Source organism: Hydra viridissima, unplaced genomic scaffold, assembly GCF_058129835.1.
Source record: "Hydra viridissima isolate aposymbiotic clone 2 unplaced genomic scaffold, HvirCarnegie_v1 scaffold_2, whole genome shotgun sequence".
Taxonomy (NCBI): Eukaryota; Metazoa; Cnidaria; class Hydrozoa; order Anthoathecata; family Hydridae; genus Hydra; species Hydra viridissima.
In genome coordinates, this window is record NW_028324301.1 from 5,015,151 (window position 1) to 5,040,735 (window position 25,585).

General features: G+C 28.2%; 1 protein-coding gene across 2 annotated transcripts in view; it reads left to right on the top strand.

The window, feature by feature from the left end:
• The first annotated feature begins 259 nt into the window (after window positions 1-259).
• Window positions 260-25,585, top strand: part of LOC145182547 (plexin-A4-like) — a 34,704-nt gene continuing 9,378 nt past the window's right edge. For both annotated transcript variants that reach the window (XM_090077395.1, XM_090077397.1), the window contains exons 1-24: window positions 260-1,274; window positions 1,364-1,510; window positions 1,934-2,056; window positions 2,436-2,530; window positions 4,866-5,013; window positions 6,664-6,811; window positions 9,465-9,561; window positions 9,755-9,869; window positions 10,147-10,260; window positions 10,372-10,476; window positions 16,181-16,268; window positions 17,077-17,255; window positions 17,549-17,694; window positions 18,267-18,378; window positions 18,494-18,633; window positions 21,422-21,640; window positions 21,835-21,934; window positions 22,397-22,624; window positions 22,759-22,842; window positions 22,935-23,006; window positions 24,228-24,483; window positions 24,605-24,744; window positions 25,006-25,130; window positions 25,358-25,417. In XM_090077395.1, coding sequence (XP_089933521.1) covers window positions 294-1,274; window positions 1,364-1,510; window positions 1,934-2,056; window positions 2,436-2,530; window positions 4,866-5,013; window positions 6,664-6,811; window positions 9,465-9,561; window positions 9,755-9,869; window positions 10,147-10,260; window positions 10,372-10,476; window positions 16,181-16,268; window positions 17,077-17,255; window positions 17,549-17,694; window positions 18,267-18,378; window positions 18,494-18,633; window positions 21,422-21,640; window positions 21,835-21,934; window positions 22,397-22,624; window positions 22,759-22,842; window positions 22,935-23,006; window positions 24,228-24,483; window positions 24,605-24,744; window positions 25,006-25,130; window positions 25,358-25,417 — 4,022 coding nt within the window. In that variant the 5' untranslated portion in view covers window positions 260-293. The remainder of the gene's footprint in view (window positions 1,275-1,363; window positions 1,511-1,933; window positions 2,057-2,435; window positions 2,531-4,865; window positions 5,014-6,663; window positions 6,812-9,464; window positions 9,562-9,754; window positions 9,870-10,146; window positions 10,261-10,371; window positions 10,477-16,180; window positions 16,269-17,076; window positions 17,256-17,548; window positions 17,695-18,266; window positions 18,379-18,493; window positions 18,634-21,421; window positions 21,641-21,834; window positions 21,935-22,396; window positions 22,625-22,758; window positions 22,843-22,934; window positions 23,007-24,227; window positions 24,484-24,604; window positions 24,745-25,005; window positions 25,131-25,357; window positions 25,418-25,585) is intronic.

Here is a 25,585-nt window from a genome sequence, read left to right on the forward strand (position 1 = left end):
TAATGATTGCTAAGTCATTTTTGAAAAGTTTCCTAAACGTTAAACCCCTCTAACTTATTATGAAATAAGCACATAACAGATTTATGTATGTGTTTTATAAATGCTGTTATAAATAATAAAACTATTCAGAAATGTATACAGTTGCTGCATTAACAATCCTTGTTCTATCAATTTAAAGAGTAACGCTGATAATATGTGAATTTAAATATGTATTCATAATTTAATTGAATATAATTTAATATATTAATATATTAAATCTTTAAGTTTAGATAGTACTTCTGAAGAATTTAATAATGGTTCAGCAGTACTTGTTGCTGCTAATATGGTTGTTATCTTTCACTTTTTTCAACTGTAATAGCAATTTTAAAGAATTGGATGAAGTAATTCAGAATGTCCTTATTAACAATGGAGAGATGTATATTGGTGCAACAAGTAAACTCTTGAAATTGGATTCAGATTTCAATATTTTAAGATCTGTAAGTACAGATGGAGAGGGACAAAATTATAACCAGTTTCTACTTATAGTTCCACATAATGCTTCAGATAATCTACTTATGGCTTGTGGAAATTCACAGCAGGGTACATGCCAGTTTTTTACCTTAAATACTTTAGAAAACAAAGTGTTTCAAATACCCCCAAGCAGTTTACAGTTAGCATCAAAAATGTTAAATGGGACATTTGTTGGTCTTGTTATTTACCTTGGAAATTCAAAAGTATTTTTAGTTGCTAGAACACTGATAAAACCTGTTGATCAAAATTTTTTAATTCGAGTCAATAAATTTGAAAATAGTGATTTTTTTAGTGGTTATACTTCACAAGCTAGACGATCATTTACTTTGAAATTCAGAAATAGCGATGAAATTGATTATGAATATAGGTTTATTTCAGTTACGTATTTTGAAAACTATGCTTATTTTTTCAGTGCCATTCATAGTCATTTGAATGATGGTACATCAAAAGTTATTCGTATTTTAATAACTGAAAGTGAGTTTGGCCCTTATGTAGAGAAACCTCTTCAATGTAGTAAAGATGGTAGAGATTACAAAATATTAAACTCTACTTCAGTTGTTAAGTTAACAGGTCAAGCAGCTAAAGTTGTACAAAGCACGGAAGGAGAATATGTAGTCTTTGGGTTATTTCTTAGGAATACTTTAAGTTCTGATTCAGCTGTGTGTCTTTTTCATGTACCAAAAATTGAGAGCTCAATTAAAAAATCAATAAACGAGGAAAATGCAGTGCCAGTTGCTTCTTGGCTCTGCATAGGGAATTGTGATGTAAGAGCTGTTTGCTATTTTCCCCTGCATTATCTTAGCTGAATTATCAACTAGTTAAATTAAAATTGTAATATTTTTTTGTTTTTAAGGGCTCAAGTATCTTACTGGCTCCTGATGATGTGATTGAAGGAATAATGTTATATGAAAGTAACACATTTGTTCATCAGACTCTATTTGCTTTTACTCACGAGCGAGGGATCACTTTGTTTTTGTCAAGTCAATCTTCTGTTTATGAAGTATGAGTATACTTTGTTAATCTCCATTATTTTTAAATTTTAGTACTATACTGAGCTTTTTTAATGCTTGATGTGTTTAAGTTTAGAGATTAAGCTTAATAACTAAAAAAATGGTTTTAAAATGTGTTGTAATTTTACAGTGCCCAAAAAATGTCCAATCAAATACCATACATACATTTTGTCTTTAAAATTAAAATACCAAAACCTCTCTAAGAAATCAGAACAAAACAAAATACAATTTGAAGATTTGCAATAAGCTCATTAGGAAGTGCAACTTCCTTAGCTTAATTTGTCTTCTGACTATAAGGCTTTACATCAATGTCTTTTTCAAAACTGTAGAAAGTTATTTGAAATCATAAGTAATGTACTGCATTTAGATATTCTTCTCCAGAATACAAGCAAAATTTATGTTCTTTTGTTTAGTTTGCTGTATTTGGAAATAGTTTATACAAATATGCAGAGGTTAAGTTTCCTACTACTGGTCAACATGTTTTTAATAAAGTTGTACTTGATCAAGATAATCTTTATTTCTCAGGAAATGGATTGGTATGTTTTATATATTGTTATACAAGTTGGTCTACTTTAGATCAACTTTAGAAAGAATTTATTATCATTTTAATGTTTAAAACAACTATGAAATAAAAAAAAAAAAAATTAAAAAGTGTAAAGAAACCATTCTTTTGTTGCTGAAGAATTTCTTGGGTTTAACTTGATATTTGTTTAAAGTGTGGAGAAAGACTCCAAACTTTAAATAAAAAATAAGTGTAAATATAGCAATGTAAAAACTATTTTAAGCTAATATCTGACCCCGGATTTGTAGGCCAACTTAAAAAAAATATTATTAAACTATAAATTTCATAAAACTTATAATTTATACCCCAAGAGCTACATGTGTAAACTTAAAGAAATTTTTTGTGTTGTTTAGGTAGCTCGTGTAAAAATACATGACTGTGCAAGGCGCAAGACATGTTTGTCATGTTTAAGTGGACCCTCATGTGGTTGGTGCACCCTTGAGAAAAAGTATCTTTAGCATTTTGATAATAAAATATATTTCTTTTAAACTACACTGACATTAGTTATAATTTTGTAGTTTAATCTTAACAATTTTTATTACTTTTCAATTTATGTATTTTTAATTTTAGGTGTAGGTTAAGTTTGAAATTTTATACAAATTTGTGACTATACTTATGAAAAAGTTTAATTTTGTTTTTTTATATAAACTTTAATGGCAACTCCCCTCCTCTCCTCCCCCCCTCCCCAAAGTTTTTCTAAAAAGCAATAAAAATCTTTTTTTTTACAAATTTAGTCCCAGTTTAGTTGCTTTTCTGTTTTTTTTTCTCTATTTATGTTATTATGTTAAGTTTTGCTTGACACAAAAATATTTATACATAAAATATTTGAATAATTGAATGGAAAAAGAATACTCCCTATAATTTTAGAGGATTAAAAATTACAATTTTGGTTTCATAATAAAGTATTTAAGGCATATTGTTTATCTTTTCATCATTTTTACTTTCACTGTTACAAAGTCAATGAAAGTGATATTTTAATGCATAGGAAAAGTAGGCTGCAGCCTAAGGGCCACTAAAATTGTCAATGATTTTCTCATGTGATATAAAAAGATCAATGACAACTTTGTATTTCTAATGAGCATATAAACAATGGCAAATTTTGAAAAAAAAAAATGTTGTCCAAAACCCTAATTTTTAAAAAAAGTTTAAAGGTAAATGAACTTTTTTTGAGTGCCAACAATTTAGGAGTTATATTTCAAAAGCTTAACATTCATTTGCTGAATTTTATTCAACATTAAAAAGATACCACTTGGAATAAACTTTTTCAAGTATAGAAATTTCCAAAGAGTTTTCAAGAGAAAAAGCATGGCACATGTGAAATTAACAAATTGTCACATGTGAATTTAAAAATTGATTTAATAAATGTTTACCATTTATCAAAAAATGTTTAATATTTTAGAAAAAAATCAGGGGCCCTAATATGACTTTAGCCTAGGATCCTTGGTAGCCTTTTGATTTGTCAGTGGGGAGCTACACATGATCTTCTTTCTTCATTCAGAAAGGTGCTAGAGTTTCATTCATTTTTACATTGAAAATAATTTCTGAAGCGCAACACAAAAACTCATCATTTCTTCAATGAGATGACTGTTCTTACTGATACTATAAGTTTGATTTTTTTTAAAAATATCTTTTCTTGAGATACTCTGGCCACCAGTCTTTGAAGTTGAGAACTTGTTTTGTGGCCTTTTTATTTGATACTAAAGGCTTGTTTCATTTTAAATGATGTTTTCATACTGGTTTGGGGAATAAATTTGATTGAAATACAAAGAAGTTTCTGTTATATTACAGAAAAATGCGTCCTGAGATTGGATTGTACTAGTGAATGGTTGAGAATCTGAATCTTATGATTACTATTGCAAATAATATTGTGAAAGTGTGGAAACATGATCATTAATGCAATCATAAACATTAACTAAGTTGTATCAAAGCTTTCCGACATTGTCTTATATTACAGGCATGTTAAAAAGCTAGGTAAAATGTTTCCTGTGCTGGCATCAGTGATAGAGAAAGATTTTGCATGAAGTCAATAAAAAAATAAACATTAACTCATTTCTCTCCTTGCAGAGTTTATTTGCTTGATATATGAAGGTGAATTCTCAATTCTTTTTATAGAACTTCCTAATCTCTTAAAAACCATCAACTTAGCAACTTGTAGCTCTTTAACAATTGAGAGTGAAATCAGTGAAGGTTTGCTAAAGATAACAAACTTATTAATACATTTTGGCAAATTTCAGCCCTAGTGTTTCCTCTTACAGGTAAAAAAAAGGATTACTTTAAATGATGGGTAATGTCTAAAATCCTTGTTTTTCTCTATCTGCTACAAAAAACAAATACCTTTCTCATCTTTAGTTTAATAAAATGCTAGTTTAGTAATAGGTTTAGTAAAATTTCTTATCATTAAACACAAATTTCCTTACATTTTAAACCTGTTCTTCAATTAGCCTTTTATATATATTATTTCTATGGTATTTACATGAAGGAAAAAAGTGATAAAAAGTTGATAAATAGTAATAATAAAACCTACTATACTGAAACAAACTTTTTTTTAATGTCAATAGATAATTTTCAAATAGCTTACCCAATCTCAGTTCATTTTTTGTAAATTTGTAATATTATCCTTTTTTCAATCAGTTCATTTTTAGTCACTTATACTGAGTGAAGCATATTTAAGTTATAAAGTTTTGTAAAGGATCTTTTTTTAAATCGTTTTTAAAGTTTTAAGAAATCTTTTTTTTTAAAAAAAAAAAAAGAAAAAAGACATGATAACTTTAATTGGGTTTTAGATGTTCCCTTGTCAATGAATGTCAAGACAACGCGAAACCTTTGAGATTCATTAACAAAACAATAGAATTCATTAATGTAGCAGCTGAGATATGTCCATCGGTGAAAAAAATCTTTCCTGAGGTTGTAGAAGTTACATCAAAAGTAAATGTAAGTGAAAATAATATTTTTTGTTTGCTGTTGTTTGTTTCTTTTCTTTAAGACTTGATAAATTTTTTTTGTTGTTGGGCAGTTTTTTTGTAGTGTTGCATCATTAAATTTGTTGGCTACAAATTTTTAGATTTTTTCTTTCTCAAAATCTCAATTTTATTAGGCTCACAAATATTTAAAAGTAGCTTGTATATAAACTGCTTAGTTTATACCCTGCTTATGAGGTTTCTGAGTTTTGTTTATAAATAACAAGTATAAAACAAATGCTCTTTAAATTTCTTCTGTTCCTGTAAATAATTTAGCATATAATTTTATAAACAGTTCATGATTTATAAATAGGTTAGTCAACAAGAAATTGGGGTTGGTTACTTTTGCTTATGTGAACAGGAACTTTTATAGCAAAGGAGGGAATACATTGAATACCTAACTTTGAGCTTTAGCTTTGTGCTACACGCAGCTTAGTATCCCTCCTATCCCTTCCTTATCTATCTTCTTCCTCTTCTCTTTTCTCTTCTTTTAGAAACTGGGAAAAATCTTTAAATGATTTTTCCAAAAAAGGTGAACAAAATTTTTTTAAGAAAAAAGTATTGTAGTAAAACTAACTTTAGGAACTTATGGTTTATAATTTATAAGTACAGTTAAAAGTACAGAATGATTTAATGTCTTAAATAATGTCTTCTATGTTATATTTTATAAAAGTTGCTTATTTTTATTTAATATAAGTATCTAAAAGGAAAAAGGTTTTTAAAGATGTTAAGAAGCTTCCGAAGCGAAGAAAAATATTTTGTAAATATTTGAAAGTAAAACAAAAATTACGATAAAAGTTAATTAAGCAAAAATCATGGCCGAGATGAGTAAGCAAAAAAGAGATTTAACAAATTTCTTAAATAAGGTGGATATATAATACTTATCTGATTTAAATATGGACACAGTAAACCTTGTAAAATCTATCATTTTAATCCATTAAATTATTTACTCACCCAGGTTTTACCTCTTAATTGAAGAAAAAAAAACAACTGATTACTGATGCCAGCATTTGTAATTATTTAGGCAACAAAACTCTCAATGAGAATGTATTCAGACAGTAACTGAAAAAAAGCTGTGGGTAAATAGTTTAATGCCTCCATAAGTTTTAGGTTTTGTTAATATTCCTTTTTCTACTTGTTAACAAACAATCTTGTTAACTATGTGCTAACAAACTTTTGGGGAAAAAGTTATATTAGAAACGTTTCTTCAAAAAACTTTTCGAACAGGATATTGAAGGCACTTTATTCCAAACAGCATAAAGTTTGAACTGTCACTCGAGAGATTTTAGTGCAATCCTTTGTTAAGAAATTGTTAGTAAATAATTGAAGTAAGTATTAAATCAGAATTTAGTGTATATAACAAATAAAGTTCAAAGTTATGTTTCTAGTATAACTTTTTTTCCCCAAAAGTTTGTTTGTTTAACATATATATAATCAAAATAAAACCTCTATTAGTAGCTTTCATAGGAAAAAGATCATTTATTAACTTTTAAATAAAAGTTGCTTCTGTTGCAGTTTGTTATTGAGTCCAAACTCAATTTATTTATTTAAAAAAGAAATACCCTTAAACATCTCTTCTTAGATCAATAGATTTTTTAAAACAATATTGTATGTTTTTTTTCAGGTCAACTTAACTGTGTCAACAATCCCTTTTGATGTAACCTATAAGTGTTCTTTTAACGGGCTGATTATACCAGTAAAGAGGATCAACTCAGTCTTTGTTTGCTCTTCTCTGGATATGGAGACTATTCCAGATCTTAAAATTGTTGATGGTAAAAAGTTATTTTACTAAACTAGTAATAGGATATAATAAAATACAAATATAAAAGTAAAACTTTAATTTAAAATTTAAAGTTTATTACCAAAGTACAAAAGGCTAATTTGGTTTGTTACTCTGATGGTTTTTTTCCCCACCTCTCTATAAAGAAAAAAAGCCATCAGAGTAACAAACCAAATTAGCCTTCTGATGAATTTAGGTGGCAAAATCTTGTTTTGAAAATATCAAGAATGCTTTCAGCACAAAATGATAAGGTTGGCTACATTGTTTTGTTGCTTTCAGCTATTTAAGCAGTAATAAATTCTGTAATGCCTGGTCTGTACAGAGTACATTTGAGGCATCCATAATAATACACTATCAAGTATATAAAAACAAAATATTACATCAGGATGATGTTTTCTTTTTGTCAGCTGCTTTTTCTCTATAAGCAAAATAAAAAAATACCTTTATACATTTTCTTACAAAATTAGAGTTGCATGACTTGAGTTTTCCTGAAAAGCAAAATCATTGTCATTATCTGGGTCACTGCTCTCTGGAGTTTCATGAGACAATTTTTCAACAAGTACCAAGTTGGTACTTGTTGAAATGATAATTGAGCAGTTGAGTGAAATTTTTTTTCTTACTTGGCAATGTCCTTGATTTAGTATTTTAAATGCTGTATAATTTTATTGACAATACAGACCACATTATTATGCCAAACAAACAAAAAACAAAACAATACAGATTTTAAAACATTCAAGATCTAGCTAATATAGAATTTAGCCTAAGGCTTTTAATGCTGTCTAAATTTAAAAACTTGGGTTGGAAAGTATCATGGCATATCAATCATCTGTAGGTAAACAAATATGGCTGCGCTCAGAATTATGTTGAAAATCACAATTTCTTGAATAACTCTGCAATTAATCAAACTAAATTCTTGGAATTTTCACCAAATATTTAACATGTTAATAGTAAGGGATTAAACCATTTTAATTAATATAAGATGCTAAATTACAAAAATATTTGATGTTTAAAGCAGCAACTCTAGGCAAGAACTATTGTGAAATTGGTCCAAATCACAGTCCAAAGAAGTCTGGCTAATCAAAAATAACAACAAAAAGGGAAAACAAATTGCTTGTTGTTTATCAAAATCTGGCCCAAGATTTAATGCAGTCTCTTTAAATGCTGATTCAAGAACCAATTACGGTGTAAACTGTAGTATTTCAACTTCAGAAACATTGTTTGAATGCAGCAAATCAATTTGTAAGATGTCTGGCAAATAAACCTATGATATTAATTAAGAATAGAAAAGCAAGAGTTGATTTTACAAGAAAGCATTTATTGTGGAACACACAACAGTGGTCAAAAGTACTCTAGAGAAATTATTCTAAGTTAATGGCACTTGTTTTGATCCAAAGTATCAATATCCAACTGGTGGTGGAGGAAGTGCTATGGTTTGGTATGTTTTCCTTGAGAAGTTTATGGTCCAAATTATTGAATTGAAAGCATTATGGATGGAAATGGGTACAAAAACATTATCGATTAAATGCTAACACATAGAAAGATGCAAAAACATTATTGATTAGATGATTATTGTTTATCATTAATTATTATTTATCATTGTATATTATTATTGGATCATTGGTTTACATAGGTGCTGATGTGTTGAAAAGAAAAAATGACTCTTGAATGGATTTCCCGACAAGATAATTATTCAAAACATATATCAAAAGCCTTGATTGGCTATCTCCAGACTTAATTCCTATAAAACATATATGCAAACACATTGTTAAGCAAATACATTGTTAAGCAAATTAATGGCAAAAAACCTTCAAATAAGCAACGAGTTTTCAATATTATTCAAGATGCTTGAAAAAACATCAATCTGATTTCATGATTAAGCTTGTTGATTCAATGCCAGCTTGTTGTCAGGTAGTTATTGATGTGAAAAACTATCCAGCACAATATTAGGCATTAATAAATAGAATTATTTTTTTTTTATGCGTATCATTAAAAATAATTGTTTTTTTTTTTGTTGTTGACAATCACCTTTGAGTGCCACTGTTGCTTTAGTTTTGACTTTACACTTTTGAATAAAAAGTTACAATCCATAATATTTCAGTCAGGTTAACTTTCTTTGCTTATTACAAAATGTTCCAAATAAAACTATTCTTGATATATTCATGTGCAATTGCAAACTTATCGATTTTTAAGCAGATTTTTAAATGAAAAATATGATTATTTCAGCTACATTGAAAATTTAGAAACTGTTTCTATAAAATAAGGAATATTTTTAAAGTCAAGCCTTGATTACCTGTACATAGTTTTGTCTCAATATCACAATTTAAATCTGCAAACTAAATAAAATTGGAATATGCGATTATTGGAATTTATTTGCAATATACAATTATTGGAATTATATTAAGTCATGGTATTTTAGTTATTTATAAGCATTAAAAAACTAACTTAGTGTCAGTGAATTTATATTGTATAATAATGTTAGGACTAACTAATGTGCATAACATCTTTTGCTGGCTGGGATTGTAAGCATAGTTAAACATTAATCAGCCTGACTAAGATTAAATATATAGTAATATCAAAGGCTGTCTGTTAGCTAGTTGACCTTCTAAAAAAATCTAGCTTTAATGATTTTTTTGTTTTTTTTTAAGGTCTTAGCATTGTGAAGTTATCACTTGTTACAGAAGATGGATTGAGCAGTGTTATTGATTCAAATTTAACTGTCTATATGTGCTCATCTTTTAAAATGTATATAAAGTTGCTCTACTTGGTTTGCAATCATCAATAAATTATATACAAACATTTTAACTAGTTATCTTCTTTCTTTGGGTGAAATCTTTACAGAGATACATCTCAATTTAAAAATAACTGTAACATTTTTAGCTTAGTGCTTGTTAAGTTATAAGATAATCTACTTTAAATTTATAATTTACCTATTTAGGTGTACAAAATGTCTAACTAGTGCAAATGCTTGTGGTTGGTGTGTTAAAGATATGAAATGCATACATGAAGAAGAAAGTTGCTCAAGCAAGCAGGATTTGCTCCCTCATATTGGGGTAAAACATTTAAAATAAAAGAATACAGACCAAAAGTTAAAATTATTTTTTAGGATTATATTCTTTAAATACAATTGTTTCAATGAGTTTCTCAAGAGATTTGTTTTTTTTTACTCAAAACTTGTTTTTAGCTTATTCCATATATTGCTTCTAAAATTTCACCACTTTCAAAAAATCTTTTAATAATTAGTATAATTTTAATTCTTTTAAATTATTTAATTTAATTAGACAAAATTTATTTTAATGAATTTACCATATTTTTTAAAAACATTTTTAGACTAATGCATCCTATGATTATAAATGCCCTCAGATATATGATAAAATAATGTTATATTCAAATGGCTCAAGAAATGATATTGTTTTGACTGGTCAAAATCTTCTTAAACCAGAGGTACCTTACATGAATGTGTGTGTGTTGGTTTTTGATCTGAGATATAATAATCTAAGATAGGTAGACCTGGACTATGTGATTTTTTTAATTTGATACTTTTTGTTTGTTTAGGATGGTGTTAACTATCAATGTCACTTTAAAATGTTGTCTGAAAATGACATAATTACAATAGCTAGATGGAAAAATGAGACAGAGATTGCCTGTGTTTCACCTGAGGTTTGAGTTTTAAATGATTAGATTAGTACAAGTGTTCCGAATCCTTTAAAAAAATTGCTATTTTTTGAAAATAACAACCACAACTATTTTCATTGTAATTACTATTCAAAAGTTCTTAAATTTAAAGGCTCTCAGATTTTTTGCAATTAGATTATTAAGTTATAAAGCCTGTTAAAGATTTGATTTGCTAGTGTTAAAATAAACTAATAAAAAAAGGAATAAAAAGTTTATGAATTTTATGTTCAGTAGCTAAATGATTATAATGGAGGGATGGGGGGATGGGGGGATGGGGGGATGGGGGGATGGGGATGATGGGGGGATAGGGGGAAGGGGAAAGGGGGTGGGGGGTGGGTTCTGCAGTTAGTGATAAACTTGTTAATTGGCTTCTTTTTTATCTTGGAAAAGGTGTTTCATGTTTTATTCTCAATTAACAAATCATAATATGCCTCTTAAATAACTTAGCAACCTCAATGTAAATGTATAATACTTTAAAAGATAGAGACATTAAGATTTTTTGTTCATGAAAAATGTGAATTTGAAATGATATATATTAGGATTATGACTTTTTTGTAACCTTATATTCCTGGGTCATAGGTTGATGAACATTTGTTCAAAACTCATGAAAAAGACACTAATTTGATTTCCGTGTTGAAAAAGTTCACAGACAAACCAAAAATTTGATTTTACCAAATACTCTTATGGATAAAAAATTAAGTAATTTTGACATCAAAGTTTTTTAATTCTAATTTTTGAAAATGGAGAGTACTTATGTAGTTTTTAAGCATTTAAAAGTTTATTGTTAAGCATATCACACTAAATTAGAAATAAGTATAAGATTACAAGCTTAAATATCAATTCTATAAGAATGAAAAGCTACTGTATAAAACAAAAAAGAATGTGAAGTATTTAGTCCAATTAAAGCATAGCATTCTTAGGTTTTGTTAGAGAAAATAAATCCAAGCTGAAGGTTCTCTTTCTTTTTACAGAGGTTAAAAAGTCCTAGAAGACACTTCATTGCTTGTTCTGCACAATTACTTGTTCTAGGTATTTCCAGTCTTGATGATTTCTGACTCTGATTTTTTCACAGAATTTAATGCTTTCTTGTGAACCTGCAAACTGCTACATAGTAACTAATAATCATCTGAATTGTACATTTGGTCAGTAAATGATTGGTCTGACCATGCATAAGAGATGAATTTACAAATATCAAGTAGTGAGTCTCTTCTCTCGGGTAGAAGCATGAATGCCAAAAGAGCAAGTATTGCTCAGGAATTTCATCTTTCATTTCTTAAGTTTGGTATTTTCTGAAACTTTACTTTAGGAAATAGTCAAATTTTTCAAAAAACTAGAAAAATTGCATTAAATAAAAGAGAAATTTCATGTCATCATGCCATCCTGATGTTTCAATAATCACTTCTTTACAATTCTTGAAATTCATCCTAAGCAGTTTTTAGTACTTTGCAAATTCCGGAATAAAAGAGTATTTGATGTTTGTTGATGCATTATTTCCTCTAAGTTCTTCATCCATTACTACGCAAAGAATTTGGTCAAGGACTGTTGACAACCAATGAATTGTGGTTCTTCCTGGTTCTTTTGAAAAAAATGTCTTTGTAACTGAGTGGCAATCCCATTCTTTCTTCCTGTTTTCACATTCATAGTGTCTTGTACAATCAATTTTAAACATATATTGTATTCATTGAGAATGGCTTGTAAAGGTGTCTGAATGTTGGCCCCATTTTGAGATAACTGTTGATAAATGGTTGCTGCTTTTCTGGTTGACAACTTTGAAAATGGTACTAATTTGGTTACAGTTTTGGTTTTGTACTTTTTGCTTGTACTTATGGACTCTTCTTCTTTCTTGCATTACTAAAAATAGTGGAATAATGGTTCATGTACACTGGCTTAATAATTGAATACTGTGTGCAAGACATGGCATATGTTTGTAAGGCATTTTAGCATATGACAAAAAATAATTTGTATTGCCTTCCGGTTAATTACTTTTTTCTTCACTAGAGTTATCTTCATTCTCTATTACACTGTCATCACCATATTCATCTGAGTTGTCTTCATTATAGATATTAGGGCTTGTTCTTGTTATGGGTCTTTGTGTTTTTTCTTCACTTTGTTCTCTACCTTGTCTTTCTAATTCTTCACTCTGCAAAGCTTCATCTTGACATATTGCTTCTTCTTGCATAATGTGCACAGCTTTGGTCATGTTAGCTCCATTATCTGATACAATCAAAAGTATTTTATCCAACAAATTCCAGTGATTGAAGCACTTTGTAATAACTTGAGAAATGGCTTGTCCTGTATGACATGTTGAGTCATTAGACAGGTTAAAAAAGCTTGCCAATATACCTAAGTAAGAAGAACTTTTTTGACCAGCAGTCAAAATAGTCAAAAAGACATACTTTTACATTTTTGTGACAAAAATCATGAATACTGCTTTCTCTTTTCCTTCCACTAACATTAGGACCACCACTCATTCTTATAAAAAAAATACTGCAAACTAAGTTTGATAATAATACTTTGAGTCTCTTGCTTCTTTGTAAGTATTACATACAGTATCCCAAATAGTATGAAGATAATCTTTAACTACACTGGTCAACAATGAATTTGCACCAGCTTTAATTTTAGGCTTACTAGATGTAGTTTTTCACGCTGATTCCAAATCTGTGTTTAGTTTTTCTCCAGCACGTCTGAATCTTGAGATAATGTATGTGTGTTTTTTGCACTAATATATAGTTTAGTACTAATGTTTCTTTATTTTCAGGGTAATTATTTCAATAAAATTAACTTATATAATGCCTAGAAGTTGCAAAAATTCGCCAGACGCCTTTTGTTACATTTGTGGGCAATTTACATTGTCTGGGCAGCGAAAGAAAATCACTCCAGAAATCTCGAAAATTTACAAGCTGTATTTCGGTTGTCTTTTGGGAGATCAAGATAAAACTTGGGCACCACATGTGGCTTGTTATAGTTGTTGCAGCTTATTACGAGATTGGATCAACAAACGAAGGTCTTCTTTTCGATTTGCTCTACCGATGATTTGGAGGGAACCAAAAGATCATTTCAATGACTGCTATTTTTGCACTGTTAATACTGCTGGATTTTCGTCGAAAAATAAGCACCAAATTGTGTACCCGAATTTGGATTCGGCCATGAGGCCTGTTCCTCATGACAGCACCCTGCTCATTCCAGTACCACCAGCTGATGGATTAGACTCTGTTGAAGACGAATGTGTTGTTGATGTTGAGCGTCAAGATGCGGCTGATGTTGACTTTGATCCAGATATTGACGGCGAAGAGCCCAAAGTTTTCACACAAGGTGAACTGAATGATTTGGTTAGAGACTTGTCTCTTTCCAAGGAAAAAGCTGAACTTTTAGCGTCAAGACTGAAAGAAAAGAATTTGTTAGCAGTTGGTGTCAAAGTATCCCACTTTCGAAAGCGCAACAACAATTTATCTTGGTTTTTCACCATTGATGGACCCTTGTGCTACTGCAATAATGTCAATGGTCTTTTCGAAAATTTATCCCAAGTGCATTCGCCTCGTGATTGGCGCCTCTTCATTGATTCATCCAAGAGGAGTTTGAAGGCTGTGTTGTTGCATATTGACAATCAGAAGCCATGTATTCCAATCGCTCATTCCGTACACTTGAATGAAACTCACGAAAACATGAAAATATTATTAGACGCTATTGATTACAAAACTCACCAGTGGAACATTTGTGGTGATTTGAAAGTGATTGGTATGTTAATGGGTATGCAAACAGGGTTTACCAAGTTCTGCTGCTTTCTTTGTTTATGGGATAGTCGTGCTGTGAACGAACATTATGTAAAACGTGATTGGATGTTGAGAACTGAATACGAACCCAGTGTAAGCAGCGTTCACCATATTCCGCTGGTTGATCTAGACAAAATATTTTTGCCACCGCTTCACATCAAGCTTGGTTTGATGAAAAGCTTTGTAAAAGCATTAGGTAAAACTAAATCAGCGGGTTTTCAATACTTGGTTGAAAAATTTCCCAAAATTAGTGCAGCGAAACTCAAAGAAGGCGTTTTTGTCGGACCCCAAATTCGAGAGGTTTTGAAAGACCATGAATTTGAAGAGTCACTTACTTCCGACGAAAAAGAAGCGTGGAAAGCATTTGTATGGGTTTGTAAGAACTTCTTGGGGAATCACAAATCGTGTGAATATGAAAATTGTATTCAAAAGCTACTCGATTCGTTCCAAAAAGTGGGCTGTCGTATGTCATTGAAAATGCATTTTCTGCATTCGCATTTGGCATTTTTTCCTGAAAATTTGGGCGCTGTGAGTGATGAACAAGGTGAACGATTCCACCAAGATATTCAAGTGATGGAAAAGCTTTACCAAGGATTCTGGAATGAAAGAATGTTAGCTGACTACTGTTGGATGCTTTATCGTGATGAACCAGAAAAAGTCTACAAAGGAAGTCATATTCACAGAGATTTTAAGTGATTTATATGCTTTAGTCAACAGTCTTTAAACTATTAAATGTGTATAAATGCTTACGAATAAACCTAGTCACAGAGACTTTGACTTATTTGTATAGAAACATAAGTGGTGCTTGAAATATTGAATGTTTATCAATGTTTATGTATTGGGATAAAGAACAGAATGTCCGAAAATTAAAATTCCAAATATCTCAAGAACTAGACGTGCTGGAAGAAAACTGAAAACAGATTTGAAATCAGCGCAAAAAACTGGTTTAGAAAAATCTATTTAGATTCATGGTGCATTCAAAAAGTATTTTTTTGTTGACCAGTGCTATCATTCCTAATAAAAAAAAGTTATTTCATTTTCATTTCGTTCTATTTTACATTAGCTTTAAGTTCTTGATTCATTTTTGTTTTTTAAACATGCCTTTGAAAGAATAGTTTTTGAAATTACAGCCTTCCCATTTGTATACCTGCCCTGCCCTTTGCATCTGAAAGGGCAGGGCAGGTATACAAATGGGAAGGCTGTAATTTCAAAAAAAAGACTGTATAATCTGAAGATTATACAGTCTTTTTTCCTCACTACACTATCTTTTTTTGTGATGTTGAAAACTTTATTCCAAGAATCATATTTTCCTTGTTTTGCACATTTATTATAGGTTTTCAACACTTGATCCAGTTTTGCCTGTATAATTTGAATTGATGAATTTGGAAAATTTAATTTCTTTCGCCATAAGCTTGTCACTTCTTTCTCAATTTGCTTTATGAGTTTGTGTCTACTTTTGATGAATTTCTCCATTTACAGATAGCAGCCAACAACTAGGAGTTTTAGTGGTATCCTGCTGTTATTTTCCAATGATTTTTCTTCAAGTAGAGCAGTTCTTTTCCTATGTAAATCAAGAAATCATGAAATTCTTCATCCAAATCATGTTATTTCTTTCAGTAGTGGAAACACTTTTCTTATTTGACATTATGAATGAAAATAATACTTAGATATATTTCTGAAAAGCAATGATTATTATTAGCGCTACTCTAATAGTATTCTGGTTTATATCACATTTTATACTCCTCTTGCATAAAATGTGTTTTGAAAATTTAATTCAAGTCCACTCTCTGTAAACAGCAGTTTTCATTTTAAACAACACAAATTTTTTATTTTTTAGGTTAATTTAGAAAAGGAGAATAAAAGATTAGAAAAGGAGAATAAAAGACTTTTTATTTATTTATTTATTTTGTCATTTTTAGCTTACCTATCAGGAATCAGTTTCTTCAAAAACTGCAAGTCTGTCTGTTTTTATGGGTGAGTCTGCAATAGATGTTGGAATACTTTCAGGTATAATGTTTACATTCATACTTTGTTTACAAGTTTTTATTTTTAACTTATTTTAACTATTTTATTAATGTAATAATAAAAAAAAGTTTTTTTTCTACTGTTTTAAACTGAAGTTGGGGTCACTAATTTCAGAAATGGTTTTAATTTCTATTCTAGAGGTGAGTCTACTAAAAATAATTTTGCAAAATTTAAATAAAAATACTACATGATTTTTCTTGAAATTTCTAATACAGTTTATTATTTTCTAATGTTATATGAGGTAGAGTTCTTCTCTTTTATCATGTTATAAAAAGGCCATCAAAATGCTGCTGGTAAATTTTCACTATCACTGACAGTATTCTCATTATCACTAAAAAAACTCCTTATTACCATCGTATTCCAAATTAAAATGACCTTTTCTAAAATTCTGTCCTTTTTAGTATTACATTAAGTGTATGAATTTATCTATCACAGGTTGTTCAACTTCCATTTTGAAAAACTCCATTGAATTCCTACCCTTTACAATTTTGAACTCTTTTAAAAATACTTTTATAAACTGTCCTTAGCCAATTTAGTGAAGTTTATTGAATCTTTAGCTGAATTACTGAGTCCATGACATTTTTCTAAATCTAGTTGCTTTTAAATTTCTTTTGCAATTTATTACCAAAACAGTCTTATAATGCAATGTGTGGAAATGAGTAAAAAGTTATCTAATATCACTTATTTTTATTAAGTAATATACATTTCTTAGGACTATGAAGATTTTTTTTATGTACTTTTTGTTTCTCTATGCGTTTCCATTTTACTTAAGCTTTAACATTCCTTTTAGTTAAGATCTTTAAATGCAATGTTGGTGACAGTGATTGCACCACCTGTAAAAATAATCCTAAAGAATGGAATTGTAAATGGTGCCTTGCAAAACAGGATTGTGTAACTGCAGATTTATGTGATCCAATATCAGCTAATAGCTCAACTGCAACAAGCTGTCTCTCACCAATCATTTCAAAAGTATGCTGTTAATCCCCTGAAACAATTTTAACAAAATATTTTCCTGGCTTTTCACACAATCAATATCAGGGTACAATGATGTTTAATTGTGAAAAATTGAACTCTAAATGTTAACAGTTGTTAAACAACTTTAAGTTTACTGATTTGTTTTTAAATGTTTATTTAGTAGTTACTCAAAGAAAACTGAATAAAAAAAGACAGTAAAAGTTTGCACCTGAATTTTTTTTTTTTTTTTTCATGCTTTTGATTTGAGAGCCTGTTTTATTATATTGCATCCAACACTATTTCTCTAGTTTTATCCCCTTGAGGCCCCAATCAAAGGAACTACAGAATTATCAATATATGGCAGAGATCTTGGTTCAAATGTTTCAGAAATATCTGTAAAAGTGGCAGGATTCCCATGCAAATTAAATAAAAAGTTTTATCAAGTCTCCAAAAAGTAATTGATTCTATTTTGATTTGATTTTTTAACATTCGTTTAACACTGTTTTTTTTTTTTTTACATATTTTATTTGTTTTGTTTTTTTATGTTTTATGTTAATAAATGTAAACTATTTTTGTTTTAATTTAATGTAGGTCTCCAGTTTTTGCTTTTTTTAAAAAATATTATTTGATTTTATTTAATTTCATTTGATAAATTATAAATATATCATAATTGTATATACCATATTATATTTATTATAATTTTTAACATTCTTTTAACCCTTTTTTTAATTTGTTTTGTTTTGTTTTGTTTAAAAAATGCTAAGTATTTTTGTTTTAATTTAAATGTAGGCCTCAAGTTTTTGCTTTTTTTGAGTTGTATGGTTTTAACTTATATGTGTTTATATTTTTAAAGTCAAATATTTTGATCAGTTAAGTTCTTGACTCAGCCATCAAAGAACATTTCATCAATTTAAGCAATATTCATCAAAGAAAATGCATAGGTTTTTTTTAATAAAATTTGAATTATGTTCATAATAGCTTTGTTTTAATATAAAGTAAACAGTTACAAAAATTTTTAATTTTCAGGATTGTTTGCATAGTTGATGACATAAAATATCCTGATCATGGTGCTATTATAGTAGAAGTTAACTCTACTGCGTTTACTAGGGCAAAATCAGATTCAGACTTTTATTTCAGGGTTTGTTTTTTCTTTTAATTTTTAAATTAATTTTTTTTTATTTTTAAATATTATTTTTTTATGTGTGTGTCAATAAGGTTTGCCTTGTGTCCACTAATTTAGTATTTTTAAATAGGAGCCTACAATCAGCAAAATTTCACCTACAGTTGGACCATGTTCTGGCCAAACATTAATTACTATTGAAGGCAATTATTTAGATATAGGAAACAAAGCTGTGGTTAAAGTTGGTGGTGTGACCTGCAGCCATGTAGAAAGGTATCAGAATTTTAAAAATTTAAATTATTTAAGCACAGTTGTGTGTTAATTATTGTATAACTAACAGTATTTATTATTGGAAAACCCAATTGTAATTTTATTTGAAAATAAAGTTAGAAAAAGTACAAAGATTTTGCTCTGGTAAGGAGGTAGCTGACTGAATGATGTTTTATCAAATACTTAATGTAATAAAAAATGAACATTCTTGATTTGATTGCAAATCTAAGTTTTTGTACAGTTCTCTCAGTATATTTAAATGCACACATTTTTATTTTAAAAAAATGGATAACTTTTTAAGCTTTTGTAAATTTGAACAGATTAGGATTTAAAAAAAATATTTTTTAATTGGTTATGCTAATATTTTTTTTAAAAAAAATATTATTTTATTAAAAAAAAAAAAAACAGACAATAGATAATGCATAATATTCAAAAGTAGCAATTAAAAGTAGATGCTATACAAACATCATTACATAAAGTGGCCCCCTTTAGCTTTGTAACCTGTTATGACATGCTAAAGCATAGATTTGACCAGTTTCTTCTAAGATACATAAAACTTTTTTAAGTTACTTTTCATCTTTCAGGTATTAGACAATCACTTGTATTTTGTGGTTAAACACTCCAAAATTTGACTCATCGCTAAAAATAACTTTTGACCAGTCTTCTACAGACCAGTGCAATCTATCTTTAACCACTACATTGCCTTGATGTATTTGTTTTTAGTAAACCAGCAGTTTGCCACTTTAGTTTGTCTATACACTTTAATCTACGTTTACATTTTAGTTCAGACTTCACAGTGGTAAAGTATCTTTTGGTTCAACCTCAGCTCTTTTGATTGATTTACACAAGTGATAGCAAAAACAGATCTTTATTTAAAAGTTGTTCTTGTCAACTGCTTATTTTAAAAATAGCATAACTTTTTTTAGTAGTGTTGATTTTTTATACAAATTTTTTCTGCAAATTCGAGCTGCTTTTTTTTTGTGAAAGTTCGTAATCAAATTTTCTTACATATGAATATTTTCTTACATATGAATATACAAAAATAATTGAGAGTTAAAGTTTATTTTATATGTTTGTTAACTACTGATAGAGCTATCAAAGATTAAGGTCTTAATCCTATTAAATTGGTATCTTGTAATGTTGGTAGTAATATAAGGTTTAAGGGTAAGTCCATGAACAGGAATGAAGAATCAAGCAAGTTTTAATTTGCTGTTTAAAAAAAAATGATGTTATTTTCTTAAGCAGTTTATAGGATATTTTGTCTTTAATCTTTTAAACAGTTTGGTATTTTAATAACCATCAGCACATGGTTTTTACTTTTGTTTTTAATAATTTGAAGTTGTATCATATGCTACAGTAAGCAAGTATCATTTTCAGGATATTGCATTCTAAAATTCATTTGCATCATAAATGTATAACTTGCTTTACATTAGGGTTGTCATTCAGATTTTTTTCCTAAAACTCAGACTTGTTTTAGATAAGTAAATATGTAGATATGTAAAATCGATCTTTTTTAAGATTAATCTTAAGTAAGATTACAATTTATGATATGTAAAATTATTTCAAAAGATAAGTAAATATGTAGATATGTAAAATCGATCTTTTTTAAGATTAATCTTAAGTAAGATAACTATTTATGATGTGTAAAATTATTTCAAAAGATGAAAGAAAAGATTTATGATATGTAAAATTATTTCAAAAGATGAAAGAAAAGATTTATGATATGTAAAATTATTTCAAAAGATGTAAATGTTAAACAGGATTAGCTTATTTTAAGTTTTTTAATTTGTTACTTAAAATGTTCTTCGCTCCAAACTTATCTTTTTCAGTAATGAGTTTCTTAAAATATTGATTAGTATACACCAAGTTAAGTTCAATATTTGCTTAAAAAATTAATGTTACTTAAAGTATCTGAGCTCAATATTTGGACTGAAATCAAGCTGTTATCTTTTGAGTTGATCTTAAAATACTAAACTTGAGATGCAAATTTTTTGAATGATGCTGTCCTTAACATCCTATCTTATTTTTAAAAAATTAAGACTTTCAATTTAAAGATTGAGTTTTTAGAATATATGCCTCTAAAAACATTTTACAACATGTGTAAATACATAAAAAAAAAAAAAAAAAATACATAAAAAAATATAATTTTTAAGGTGTTTATAATTGCAAGTCGAATTAAAATCACAAGATCTTGTTATTTTACAGATAGGATTTTGTATTTGTTGTAGATGGAAAGTAGTAAGGTTATTACTAAAAATTGCTCCAAAGAAATTATGATAAGTTAATGTTTAACTCAGCTCCCTTAATAGGCAAATTAAAAGTTTAAAAATGACAGTCTTCCAATAATGTATTGTCACATACATAGGTTCTTTGTGCTAAATTGTTAAAAATGGAAATTTAAGAGCTGGATGTAAGACATCTAAATCTGCAAAAAAGTATTAAGTTCTAATTATGTCTCCTGACACAATGATCACATGTATATTGTAAATTTGATGTAAATTTAAAAAGTATAAGCTGTGATCCACATGTATCTTAATAGTTTTACATTAAATAGGAATTTTGTTTCTATAGCAATGCACCATTTTTAAGCGCACTTTATTCCCATTCTTTTAGGAAATAAATTTTTTTAAACTAAAATTGTTAACTTCAGTCTATCCTCTAATAAGAAAAATAAAGTCAACCAACATATCTATGACATAAAATATTCCTTTTTTAAAAAAAAAAACAAGCCTAATATAAATAAATTTAAATGGAAGAAAATTTAAATAAGTAAATGTTAAAATTTTTTTAGGTTTCCAAAGAAAATTCTTTGCACCTCTGCTCCAGGTTGTTTGCAAACAGACAGTAAACGCAAAAGAAGAGATCTGATTACAACACCTTCAGTTTCAATAGAAATTGATGGTTTTAAAATTAAAACTCCTCTTTCTGTTAGCTTTAAGTATGATACTGATCCCCTTGTAACACAAATTTACACTAATAAAGAGTCTATTATCCTCGAGACTTATGCAAGGTATAGTTTCTTTAGAATATTTTTTTAAAAGTAAGAAGTTTTAATAGTTTTTTTTAAGGAGAAAATGGTTTATTTAACTTTTGCAACCATTAATCAAAGTAATTTTTAAATGTTATAATTGCTTCAAAATAACACTGGTCTAAGTTGTGAAAAAAATGTATTTCAATTTTTGATAATTGAAATAAATTTTTTAGTGGAGGTCAAGTTTTGAATGTTGCAGGGCAGCGATTGGAAATTATCAAACAACCACAAATGACTTTTTATGCCTACAACAATCACTTAAAAAAGTATTCAGTAAGTAAATTAATTTAAAATTCACATTGACAAACAAACATCTGATTCGTTGTTTGCGTTTGTTTGTGATTCAAGTATAACATACTTAAGTTGAAATGTCTCATCTTCAGTGAAATGCTACTGAAGCAATATCACCTGTTATTCTCTCCTCTGTTTTATTATATAATAATAATATAATTATTGTAATATAATAATAATATAATAATAATATAATTATATATAATCTCTTATCTGAATAAGTTATCCTTTTAGGCAATAAGTTCAAATAAGTTAAAGAATAAAAAGGTTGCCTTGATCTCAGATTGCTTAATGCTTTTAAAGTTAAATTTTATTCAGACGACAGTTAAATTTTTTTTTCTAGAATAGACAGATGACAGAATGAGTGATAAAGATGATTATTTTATGCTTTGATCAATCAAAGTATTGTTCATTTTTTATTGAGTTTTATGTTTTATATTTCAGAATTGTCAATTTGTTCCAAAAACAGAAATGCGCTCAATGTTTTGCTTAGCACCAAATATTTCATCTGCTTTTAAAAAAGATGTTACAAATGTAACAGTTATGCTTGGGTTTGTGCTAGATGGTGTGTTTAATGTTCAAAATTTCAAAAATATTACAGTGTTTGCTGATCCAGTTGTTAACGTTTTCACTGATGTTGTCAAGCTGAAAACATCAACACTTGTTATGTCGGTCTGTTTTTTTTTTGTTTTTTTTCTTTCTTTTTTTTTTGGCTTGTTTTTTTTTTGTTTTTTTTTTTAATTTGAAAGAAATTTTTAAAATATAAATTGGATTTATTTTTTAAAGTTTTTATTTTATTTTAAAAGGGGTCTGGATTCCGTGTTCTTAGTAAAAAAGATGTTACAGTACTTATTGGTGAAAGCGAATGTAGGGTAACAAATATTGATGAGGTAATTTGTGAAATTCATATTACTAATTTTTAAATTTATACTTAAGAATTTCTTATTGGGAGTTCTCAACAAGCAACAATTTTTTTTTAAAGAATTTGGTGTGTGAGGTACCACCAGAGCAAGAGTTAAAAGAAAAAGCAACTGGTGATGTTTATCCTGTAACAGTAAGTTTGTTTCTATTTCTTTTTTAAATGAAATTTTAAAGCCAGCAAAGGTTGGTTTTTAACTTTATTATGGTTTCTTGATGACACTAATTAAGAGGAGTGTTTTATAGCAGGGATAATCTTTATGGGTTTTGAAACAATTTTTAATTCAGACTAAGTTTTTAAAAGAAAATCATTTTCACTGCAATTTTGAGCAAATGTTGTGATACTTGTTTAAAAAATGGTGTTTGCGAATGCTGATTTAAATTATTGATAGATTAATACAACACAACTGTAGGCAAATATTTCAAATTTTCATTAAAGTTGTGAAATAAGAGGACTCTTTATCTCAATATCTTGTTTGGCTCATTACCAGTCTTCTCTCCTTCCTTACACTTTATTGATAAAGCAGGATCATCATCTGAAACAGATTGAATAGATTTATTGCTATCAACATTTGTTTTCAAATCCTCTATTTCTTTATTTGGCAGTGGTTGAGAATGGTCTGGGTCGTGAATACTATCAGTGGTTGTTTTAGAAACATCTTTTGATTTTATTTAGTTTTATTTGATAAATTATAAATATATCATAATTATATTTATTATAATTTTATTTACTATGAATTTATTTACCAAAATTGTATTTATCATATATTTTTTGCTATAATTACATTACATCAAGTAAAACAATAATTGTTTTACCATAATAAATTATATAAATAAATTATATTAATAGATAAAATAGCAGATTTTTAAAGCTTATTACAAGTATCATATTTTTGATCACACAATAAATTTCTAAAAAATGGAAAAAAAATTTGTGCATGAAAAAAGAAAAAAAGCCTGTGTGTGAATAAAGAAAAACTAAATAGATATTTGAAATCAGTATGAAAAGTTTATTATAAAAAAATGTTTGTATTCATGATGAGAGCAAAAAGTCCCATTTTTGTTAACCAGTGTAATTGTTATGCATGTAAAACAAATTCAAATATTTGTCAAAAATCCTGGGTATATAAGAATCAATCTTATGTAACATCTTAAATATTAGAATTTTGTTAAACTGAATGTCAATATGATTAAAATAAGGATTAGGCATTTAGAGAGTTAAAAATTTCTTTTACAAAACAAAATAGAAAGCATCAGTTGCACTGTCAGGTGTAATTAATTGACTCAGTAAAGTTTCATGTAATAAATAATAGGTTTTTGTTGTAATTCTAATAGGTTTTTGTTGTAATTCTAAAAGGTTTTTGTTGGTGAAAAAGGTTTTGGCTTAGAGTTCAATGTTGGATTTATATCTTTCTACAAATCAACCCAAAAAGAAACTCCATTAGTTCTATACATAGTACCTGCTGCAGTTGCGTTAGCTCTTCTGTTTGTAATTGTTATTGTTCTGGCTTGTTTATACTATAAAAAGCAAAAAAGGCAAAAAGAATATCAAGCTCTCTACCAAGTTAAAATGGATAGAATGGAATCAAATTATGCTAGAGAGTGTAAAGAAGGTATATTTCTAGTTGTTTTGGGGATTTCTTATGGTTTAAATAGTTTAAAAGTCTACTTAAAATGTTTAGTATTTTTATTTTACCTAAAACAAGTAATTTAGAAATTGTTTTCTTAACTTAGCTTTTGCTGCATATCAGACAGGTGTCTCTGATTTAACAAATGATGTTGAAAATGTTAAACTTCCCCCTCTTGATTTTCATCAATATGCTATGCGAGTGTTATACCCAGGGCTTGTTAATCACCCTATACTAGAAGCTGATGTAAGTAGCTTATTTTACTAAAGGTTTATTTAAGTATATTTAAGCAAAACATTTTCACTGATAAAACCTATTTAATTCTTGCTTTTAAATTGGTTAATCTAAAATATTGTGTTGCACTGTTCTTATCTCAAGTAAGAAGATGAAAAAGTTTATTTGCTAAAAGCTTTGTATTTACAGTTTAATGCATTTTTTCTTAAACTTTTTTAAAAAAGTGAAATTTTATTAAGATGACTTCTTTTTTTTGGTAACTCTTCTCTTTAGAAAGATGAAAGTGAAGAATGGAAAAATGCAATGCACTCATTTATCAAACTTTTAAAAGAAAAAGACTTCACTCTAGCATTTATCAAAACATTAGAAAGTCAGTCCAGTTTCCAAATGACTGACAGGTATATTTTTAACATGGAACTACTTAAAGTCATTTTTTAGTGTTAAACTTGAACCTCAACAGTTTAAGAATAAATCTTGTGTTTTTAATGTATCAAATTGAAATAAGAGTCAATGAAAATGTATTTAATTTTCCTAAATCAAAGTTTTTTCTATGGAGTTAAATATTGCTTGGACCAGTTGTATTCTACCATGTATATTTCACCACTGTTTCTTTTATTATTTGTAGATGCACTGTAGCATCACTCTTAATGGTTACCATGCAAGATGACCTCAGATTTGCAACAAGGTAGATTAAATTTTCAAATATCTCAACAGTTTTCTTTATTTTTGGCCTTTGTAACTTTATGGTCAATGTGTCTTGCATCTTGGATGAAATTAAGGTTTGATATGTTTTTCATAAGCTCTTTGAATTTTATCAAGCTCTTTGAATTTGGTTTCAAATATAAGGATTTTA